The sequence below is a fragment of the Trachurus japonicus genome, chromosome 2, assembly GCF_045865225.1.
Source record: "Trachurus japonicus isolate A0001 chromosome 2, Traja_1.0".
In the NCBI taxonomy this organism is placed as follows: Eukaryota; Metazoa; Chordata; class Actinopteri; order Carangiformes; family Carangidae; genus Trachurus; species Trachurus japonicus.
In genome coordinates, this window is record NC_140908.1 from 5,296,514 (window position 1) to 5,306,922 (window position 10,409).

At 41.7% G+C, this 10,409-nt stretch overlaps 1 protein-coding gene across 1 annotated transcript; it reads right to left on the reverse strand.

The window, feature by feature from the left end:
- Positions 1 to 1,565: 1,565 nt before the first annotated feature.
- Positions 1,566 to 8,714, reverse strand: ccnt2b (cyclin T2b). Its single transcript, XM_085796889.1, has 9 exons — positions 8,511 to 8,714; positions 7,856 to 7,937; positions 7,636 to 7,764; positions 7,275 to 7,335; positions 6,970 to 7,032; positions 6,779 to 6,824; positions 5,006 to 5,169; positions 4,229 to 4,299; positions 1,566 to 3,681 (listed from the first exon to the last, which is right to left on the reverse strand). The coding sequence occupies exons 1-9, from the start codon at positions 8,666 to 8,668 to the stop codon at positions 2,599 to 2,601; spliced, it is 1,857 nt and encodes a 618-aa protein (XP_085653015.1). The 5' UTR covers positions 8,669 to 8,714; the 3' UTR covers positions 1,566 to 2,598.
- Positions 8,715 to 10,409: the final 1,695 nt, after the last annotated feature.

A 10,409-nucleotide genomic window follows, 5' to 3' on the forward strand; every position in this document is an offset into this window, starting at 1 on the left:
GTGGGACCTCTGCCTGCACTCGGCTCTGTGCGCTCCTGTTCTTTGAGTTGTAATTAGAGCTTGGCCGCTAGTTTTCCTTTCAGATGGCTTCTTAATTCTGGGATTTGCTGCTCACAAAAGCCGCTCTCATATCTCCTCCTCTCTGCGGATTTTCGAGCAGTAGGCGTCTCTTATTCAGCTTGAGAGGATGCTGAAAATAAATCATCACCCTCCCACCAGTACGCGAGAAATGTCCAGATGGTTGAGTTTTCACTGACATCCTCCTGCTGAATTTCCCCATTGTCTTTCCACGCTAAAATTAGAAGGTAATACTTGGTGAAAGCGCTGCGTCTGCTCTGAGGGTGCTAGTTAATTATCAGGAACTGGATTTATGTTCCACCCGCAAATGAACCATCAGCGCTGTATTGTGTGAGAGTGCAGAAACAAAGATAAACCTTGAAAGCCCCTTGAGGTTCTGTTGAAGGGACCAAATAGCAGGTTTCACTGTCAAACACAAAAGTGTCTTCTGCTTGTTTCTTTTCCGAAGAACAAAAGAGAGGGGGGAAAAAAAGAAAAAATGCCCTCAAGGTAACTCAGCGATGAAAAGAGGATGAACACATTTTTCACCCACAGCTCCGATAATTATGAAGACACAAAAATCCTGCTAAGATGCAAAATGCAAAATGCAAAAAAAAAAAAAAAAAACCACTCATCTGAATATGGTGCTCAGGCAGCAGCTCAACATGCATCTCTAATCATTCACATTAACATTTCTAATACAGTGGCACAGCAACCCAACTACTTACTAATCACTTCAGCACTCCTCTACTTATTGCCAATGATGTGGTCAGTTAATGTAATCAGCATTTTTAGGGTTATTGACCTTTAACAATCAATTAATCAATCAGCTTTCTGTAACTAGACAGCAGGAAATGACCATTATGAGCCGCGTTTTGATGAGAATTTTCCTTGGCGGCGTTTGACAAATGACTGTTTTATCTTCAAATGCAGCGAGGGCTTAAAATTCAATGGAGAATAAATCCAATATTATGAGGCTGGGATTAAACCATCAGCATGATTTGGCAGTTCTCTTCAATTTTTTCATGCTGCGTGTGTTTTCCAGGCCAAAATTAAGGGCTTTCGTTTTTTATATTTGTTTTTTCTGCTGAGTGCTGTGTGCAGAGTGTTTTTACACTCAGCAGCGAAAGAATCCCAAGTGCTTCATATCATCGATTTTATAACGAGTTTAGAGGTGAAGACTTTGCATGGCTGTCAGACCGAGATTGAAAAATGGTGAAGAGACAACTCCGTGTGAACAAAAAGGTCCATATTTAGCTTATTGTACCAACTGTAAATGATACATAACTCAACTTCCACTTACTACCTTTTAAATATTTTGCCAGTGAGTCGGAAGTGGTTGAAAGATAAAGATAGTCGCACTTGAGAAGCTCAAAATACTTCACTTATTATCAGCTGAAACCGGCTATAGTAGCTTTTAACTGAACATTGTAAAGGTAAATACGCTTCAGGATTCACACCACACACAGAGGAAGAGAAAATGTGGTGTAAAAACCAAAAAAACCAAACACTTTTACACCTTTATTTGGGCTCCCAATACACAAATCGAGGATATGTTCATCAATACAGTCTGCTTTAGATCTCATGATACACTGAATGGAGGAAGGTCTGGACTGATGCAATAAACCAACAGTTTTTAAATCTGAACTACAGTCCTATATACACAATTGTATTTTAGAGATCTGTATTTTCTGATAGTTAACATTTATCATACTGAATAGCGATTGACGAGGTACAATCACAAGGCCTTTTTGCAATTTTTAGCCGATATATCTTGAATGCACTTTCACAGCAGATGTAACGTAAACTTCATTTGTAGCTCTATAATGAGTCTGCACATTAAGTTCAGGTGCGGCTTTGGACGTCCCAATAGACAGCAAATAGACAGCAAATGGAGTCGGCCTCACATTTGTATTCGTATTTTTTTGTCGTTTTTTTTCTTTTTAAAACTATCGATGCACTCTCTTGAAAAAATAGGCAGACCACGTGTTCCTAAGACAGATAACCAGAGATCTGCCGTCTTCGTCAGCAAACGGACGAGGTGATAACATCTCCACAGATACAGGTAATAAACCCAAACAGAGGAAGGTTCGTTCTCATATCAAAAAAGTTCAAGACCTGAGATTTTTAGTGGAACATAACATCTTAACGTACAAAAAAAAAAAAAAATGAAAAAAAAAAAAGTAACTGTCTGTAAACTGTCACAATGGCTGCGAACACTAGCTGTCTTCCCTTTTGTGACTGAAAACATGCACGTTAAAATCATGTCATCTCGCCTTAAAACATTTAAAACTCAGTTTTTCCAGCCGCGTTCTTAAAACTTCTCCATGGTTGTTTTTTTTTTTGTTGCAAGCTAGTAGTACACAGCTCTATGCATATAATTTTACATTTGACAGCTCAACGAGGATCGTCAATGATCAGTGTGTAGACACGACTGAGGGTGATGCAGAATTCAAGATAACTTAAGACAAATAAAATTTTTTAAATTCTATTAAACATGGTAATACCTTATTCTAGACAACACTGGGGGCTCTCCGAGGGTTACAGGTTCATTCCTTGGCCCCTTAGTAAAGAGTCCAGCATGTCAAAAGTGTCTTTGTAGTCAGTGTGTTGGCCGTTGGTGGTCAGCATGCCGTTGGTTCCGTCGTGGCCGTGGTGCTCCATCATCCGCTGGCCGCCCTCCGAAGCGTAGTGGGCCGAGCTCAGGCCTCCTTTGGAGCTCCTGCTGCTCTTGGTCGAGTGGTGGTGGTGGTTGTGGTTGCCGGCGTCGGAGTGGGGCCTCTTGCGGGACGAGCCGCCGGAGGAGCTCCCGTCGTTGCCGGGAGCTCGCAGAGACAGCGAGGCGTTGTTGTCTAGCGTCCCTCGGTTGTTCCCGCCGAGGGAATACGAGTGCGAGTGTCCATGTTTCGAGTGGCGGTGGCCGCCGTGCTCTTTGTGCTTGTCTTTCCCCGGCAGAGTCCCGCCCTGCTCCGAGCCGCCGTGGCGCTCCGACGAGACTTTGATTCTCATCTTGAGCTCCTCGCTCGTGGCCGAGCCGTTCTCGGCGAAGGACGAGGGCTGGCGGGGCTTTTTGGAGCTGGACTTCTCCCGCCGGCCGTCCCCTGATTGGCCGGCCTGCTGCGGCTGAGAGCGTTTCTTGTGGTGGTGCGAGGAGGAGAGGGCCGGCGGCGGCGGCGTGTACATGTCTGTGTTGAGCTCCTCCTTGACGCCGTTCTGCAGGGCCAGCTCCGCCGCCGCGTGTTTCTCCCGGTACTTTTCCAAACTCAACACCTTCTGCGAGCGCGATAAAGCCGCGGCGGCGTTCGCACCGAGCTGCTGGTTTTGTTGTTTACCGCTAGACCCGCCAGACCCGCCCGCGGATTTGTGTTCGTGTTTGACCAGAGTGAAGTCCGAGTGCGGGGGCTGGGAGAACTGGTCGTAGCCGCAGCTCTTCGACGGGTCGCTGAGCGGCTGGAAGGGGGGGTAGGGCCCGGCGATGCTGGTCAGGGAGGGCATGTCCGAGTCCGACGACGTGGAGGGGAAGAAGGAGCCGGCGACGCCAGAGAGACTGTCCAGGGACGTCCCCTGGAAGGCACTGTCCACCGCCGAGCCCTCGGTCTTTGGCTTCTTGGCTGCTTGAATGGCCTGAGAAACAGCAGAGGAGCAACGATTCAACATCACATAGTGACACAGACACACTATAAGTCCTGCACTGCCCTCGTCGTCGTGGTATTAAACGCCACAATTATTTAATCGTAAAGATTCCCAAATACCGTTACTTTCACAAACATTTGATTTTGGAACCTTATTGGCAGATGTGCGCAAAAATAAAGGTAAATTTAACTAATATAACACTGAATTGGTAGGAATTTAAATGTTAGCGTGTCATTTTTAAAGCAAAACAAAACAAAAAACGATTAAAATAAACGCAAACATTTGGTATAGATAACAATTCATGACCTGAATATTTCAAACATTTCCCCTGGGGATTAAGAATTGGTCATATAGTAATAGATACTTGAAATATTTTGCAATGAGTAATGTAATTATATATTTTTTATTTGATTTTACACATTCATAGTGTTGTGAAATGCATAATAATCATAATTATTATTATTTATCTGGCAATAATCGTACCAAAAAAAATGTATAATCGTGACATCCCTATTGTCGTCTAACATTCATGACGTACCCTCCAGTTTCGTATCCTCTTCAGCCGGCTGGGCGTCTTCTCCAGGATCTGAAGAAACTCGTGTGTGAGCTCTGAAAACAGTGCGGACGGAAAACCACGTCAGTGACTCATTGACGGAGAAAGCTAAAACCAACTGGCGTGGCTTTGTCCTGCTACTTTCAAGATCTTGTCACATCTGATTGTTTTATTCTCCAGGATCTATCCCGACAAACCAGTTCACGCACACACAAAAAAGAAAACACAAAAGGTGTTTAAAAAAGCAATTTCACAGTCACAATTTCCTTAATCCCGATGTGATGCCTTCAATGTCTTTTTGTAATATCTGTCTTTTAAGATGATGAAACAAGTGCGTGTGTGGCATTTTTAATAGTGAAATCTCCGAAACAACGGATTGATGATCAAAACAGTTCCTAATTAATTTTCTCACTGATCGTCTAAGCCAGAAGCTTTCGTAAAGGACAAGCCCGCTCTTCTATTAACTCTGATGTAACTCATCCCCAATACTGATCTGAAGCACTCAGTCCAGACTGAGCGCCAGTGAAGGGAGCAGCTCTTCACTTCATTAGCAGCAAGACAAAATTAAAAACGATAAATGATGATATTTAATTTGCAGATCCGGTTCGAATTGAGCTGTTGGAACAATAGAAAAACGCTGCTGCTTCAGAGAGCACAAGGCTTTTATGTGACTATTAAACAACATTTTATTATTTGTGACAAAAAAAACCGCAGCAGTTCATGAATGACAGTTATCTTTCAGGGAGGATAAGAGGCGCTCACCGTCCAGCAGCTGTAATGTTACGGTGCGGTCCACGTACTCCCACCAGTGTTTGCCATCTGTGGACACGGGGATCTCCCAGTTGGACCACTTGCAGGCCAGGTGGATGCAGACGCACGCGACGACCGTGGGCCGATACTGCAGGCAGAAGGTGGTGAGGTGCAAACTGCGGGAGACAGGAAACACAGGAGAGACATGCAGACGTCAGCTGAAGAGGTTTTACACTAAGACACAAACACATTACACATTTTAAATCAGCTTAACAAGGCACTAAACACACCATCAAATGAATAGTTTTAGAAGTTTAAGCCAAGGCTGACAACCCAACGCAAATATGTCCACGTCACATACACACAGCCTTACCTTACAGAACAGGAACATGTAAGAAAACCTACGTTTGTTAGGACATGTCCCTAAATGCCTGAATGAGACAGTTTCATATGATAATGTAGGGATGTAGATAATCTGAACCTCTACTGGGCTTCATTGGGTTTTGATTTAATATAAAGTGGGGAAATTATCAAACATTAAAACAGTGTTTCTCAGTCTCTTCATTAAAAGTAACAACATTTTTACAAAAAACTCTCCACTCAAGCATTAATATAATATATTTACTGAATTTTAACTGTCACAACATCAAACATGAGAGCGTTGAGCCTGAGAAACACTGATGCCGCTGGCCAAGACAGTTGATTATTAGGGTTTAGGTTTATCAAGGTTAGTTTCCCCTGCACCTTGAATCCCAAACTACACTGCAAACCGACTCAAGCACTCCAACTAAAACGTGAATAAAAGCAACATGGCGACACAATCTAAAATAAACTGACTGAAGTTATTTTACCACATTGATGATTATTATGTTTGATTTAATAGATTTAAATCTAACTAGAGGCAGATCTTCATCCACTGCGCATTTAAGTTGTGAAGACCGCCATCATCAGTCTCTGAAGTGAGTGAAGTAAATCAAAATCATTGTGTAGCAAATCTACCACAACTAGTTCCTCTTTAAAAAGAAATTGAGCCTCATGCATGAGAAAAAACTACTTTAGCATTCTCCATTAACAGCTAATATCTAATCTTTTTACTCTCTGGGGACATTTGTGAGTCTGCGCTGTGGCGTTATTTAAGCTAATGATCAACTCTCTACACTCAATAACACCCAACGATCCGTCTTGGGACACTTGGGTGAACAAACCTCACAGAAACTGAGATGTTTAGATTGAGAATTTGAGCAGGTTTTTGCATGAGGCTCAATAAAGCGAACACAGACGTGCACTTGCACTACCACAGCATCTTCCCCTGAATCAAAAACCAAAACCCACAGACAGCACATCCAGTTTGCAGTATAGTTTGGTGTTTCACTGTTAGCTATTTTTGGGGGGGTGGAAAAAACCAAAAAAAAAAAAAATGAAAAATTTAAAGAGAATTGCAAACTATACTTACCAAAACACTCTAAAAGTTTAAGAATCTTTAGTGGCAATCTATATTCAGGCTACCGTTTGAGTTTTTTTTTTTTAGACATATGCACTCCGTACCAAACAACCTTGAGAGGTAAACAGCACCACTACACTCCACATTGTGCATTCAACCCCTCTGTGCCAACACAGAGCCCTTGTACAATACACCGCACACAGCAGCCGGGCCGGTACTTCCCCGACTCTGGGGGTTCCCAGGACCCGGGCGCAAACAGGGCGTTGGACACAGGAAGGGGGACCCTGCAGGACAGGAAGCTATAGTGTGCCATTACAGTGCAATAATGGGAACAGGGTAATAACCTGTTGGTAGCCATGAAATAGGAAGTCTGTGCCAAATCCTTGCTTGCTGCAAAAGAAAAGGAAAGGTTGTTTTAGAGCTAGGACGTCACTTCATTTAACATTCATATTTCCACATTTCTAATTGGATTTTTGAAAAGGCTTCTGTAAAAAAACTGATAGAAGAAATTAAATGTAGAGAAAAAATGTTATACCTCGCACTAGCTGGGAACACCTCACAACATCTGTGTGTGGATGATCAACTGTTATTTCAAAACCTGCAATCAAGAACGTGAATGACATTGGTCATCATCAGCCACTGGTACATAGAGATGTGAAAAAATATATATAAAAAATAAAAAACTTCAAGCGTCTGATCAGTCGTTGAACACACAAAATGGTGCTTGTCTCAATTTCTGCTGCAGTAACGACTGTGAGAACAAGTACCGCAGTTCAATACACAGGAAAAAGAGCAATATACAATGTCAATGCAGCTCTGAAACTTTTTAAGAGCACTCACCCAGTGTTTGCAGCACTATTGTTTCCAGTGCTACAAGCTCTTGTGCCTGCTGCTGGAATGCCTGGGGAAGATAAAAAAAAAAAAATCAATAAAGAATTTAAAAAACTGCTTCCCTACAACTAGAAAACACACAATTCAGCTTCTTATCAGCAGCTACGAAAAGAAAAGCGCTGCCAGCCAGTGTACAAAATTGCACAGGCTACTTAAGAGCTTAGGACCTGCAGCTTTTAGCCTTGACGCACTGCTTGTGGTTTAACATCCACACACTGTTTTTTTTTTCTTGTTAGTTTTTGTTGTAAGAGATAATCAGTAGAAATGGCAGCAGTAATTTAATTGAAAGCTGTGTCTTTACTGTACTTACATTGCCTTTAGTGTCTAGGGCAGGCTCTTGTGGGTTAATGCAGGCATGGGCTATTTTAATGACATGCTCCAGCTTCCTGGGCTGCTCTTCGACTTTAGCTGCCAGGAACAACGTGGTTTGGGAAATAATCTATAAAGAGAAAAAGCTTGGTTAGTTTTTTTTTCTAACCCACCCCCACCTTAGTAATTATAGTATCAAGCAACAATGCTGTGGTACTTACATTTCTATGGAATTTGGAGAAAGAGTGAATCATATAAAACCTGTGCATATATACTATAGCAGTGTTGATGATCAGTTGAGACCTGGGTGCAGCAGAGTCAAGGCAAAACACGTGGATGATGATGATGATACATCTTAAATATACAGTGACAAGCCATTTTTTTAAGACCAAAAAAAAAACCCTTGGTGCATGATGAGCATCGTGCTAGCAAGCAAGCGTGTGTCCTGTAAGTTAAAACCAAGCGTGGGATCAAATCACTAGTTAAGCCTGTCGGACGGCGTGGGAGTCGATCAGTGACACTGGTTTATAGGTTTATAAATAACGCCGGTGGTGTTTTGTGAGTGTTATCTCTCAAGACACCGCGCTAACAATAGGACCTGCAGCCTAAAGAGACAAAACAATAGCTAAGCTAAGCTAAGCTAAGCAGGCCTCGGCACTTCAAATTGAGGCTTATAATCGTTGATTTAAGCAAAAGAAAAGGATAGATCCAACAGTTTTAAGAAATAACACATCTGGGGGTGAGAACGACGCGTTTTCGGGGCATTTTAAAACGCGTAATGATTGATTATAACGAGCCTTATCATCCCCGGATCAGTCTATGAGCCGATGCTAACGATGCTAACAAGGCGCTGCTTCTTCCAACTAACAAGGATACACGTTGAGTCTCTGGCCGATGTCTTGGATGAGGTTGGCGGCCTGTTGCCGGTAGGAGAGCTCCCTGTCGGCCTCGATGCCGCAGCGTCGCGACGGGGTGTTGTCCAGCTGCTCCCGGGTGAAGAGCCATTTCGTAGAGGGTCCCCGGTGCACCGCCATTACGCTCCCACAGCCAAGCCCGACGGCGCTAGCACCGGGAGGGAGTGGGGGGCGACGGGGGCACCGGAAGGACGAAATGAACGGCCGCAGCTGAGCCAAAACCGGTGCTGTGGTTTCTGAACAGCGGCCCCCGGCGGTCGGAGGTGCAAACAGCCGTCTCCTAATAATAATAATAACAACAACAATAAAGATAATAATGTTGATGATAATAGTAATAATAATAATCAAAGCGTTATCTGTCTTATAATTAACATAATATACTATATAGAAATGTCATTAGAGTAGAGCTCTGAGATCTACTGACTCAGGTCAGATAGTGGAGCACAGAGTTCAAACTAGACATGGTGAAGCAGCATTTGTTAGGCTGCTCACAACAAACTACCAGCAGAACTGAGATCAACCCCAACTGTAAGCACTTTTATATCCAGGTTAAAAAACATTTCCCTTTTCATGTGCTTATAGCTGAGCTCTTTTTAATAACTTTAAACTTTATCTATTTTCTTTTATTTTACTTTTTTATTAATCTTTGCTCCTGCTTTTAACTCTGTGTTTTTTGTTTTTATGCTGTTTTATGCTGTTCTTTAAAAAAAAAAGAAAAAAGTTTTGTCTTTATGTAAAGCACATTTAGTTGCCTTGGTATGAAATGTGCTATATAAATAAAGATGCCTTGCCTTGCCTATTATGGATAATAGGTAACATGTTTAGTTTGGGGATGGGGGGACATGCTTTTTTTTTATGGATCCCTGATATGGCTTCACTTCATTATGTCATCTCTGCCCTCAAAGCTTAATTTCTCCCTCTTTCTTTCTTAAGTTAATATATAAAAAGTACAATACAAATTAATCTGTACTTATAAATGAATAAAAAGATAAATATGCTCTTGTAAGGCAGTTAAAATAATTAAACAAACAAAAACAAAAAAACAACCTAAACAATAAATCCAAATGGACAATGGACTCTTGCTGTGGCCTTGTAAACTGGTCTGGATTCTTTTAACTTCCCTTTAATCCTTTTAAACCTTTTAGGTTTTAGTATTGTAATTTATTTGCTGTCTCTTTTTTATTTATTATGCATATTGTGGAGCATCCACCCAACTCAAGCTTTTCACAATGTATGTACTTGTACATCTGAGTGACAAATAAACTTCTTGAACTTGAACTCTTGAACTAAATAAAATCATGGCAGTGCTAAAAGTAGGAAGGGAACTAAACCAGCTAAGGGAGTAAGGGTACATTATGATGGGGGATAAAAGTGATTGGAAACAAAAGAAAAACAATAAGAAGATGATTAAAAAGAATGAAAAAAGAGAAGATTTCATCCCCAACAAAGATGTTCATTCTGATCTGTTAGATGCACATAATCAATACTTAAGCCAACAGGAACTTTATATGTCCCCTGGTCTTATTTTAAGTTTATCACAAGAGGGGGGGGGGGCAGTTAGTGTTGAAATATCCAGATTCTCCACCACAGGGCGTAAGTGGACTTTGGCTCAGTCCTGCGTGATGGTTATTGTTAAGAGAATTTTTAATGCATTTATTAAACAGAATTAAACAGAATTCTGCATTGCTTTCATTTCTCTTTTTAATGAATAGTTCATTTCATTTGAGATTTTTTTTTTTTACATTTATTTTTGTCAAGATGTCAAGGTTTAAAACATAAACTGACACAATACAATCAAGGAGTGTCAAGGCATCTTGTGTTTGAGCTTCATTCCTGTGGTGTCCACCAGAGGGAAGCAAAT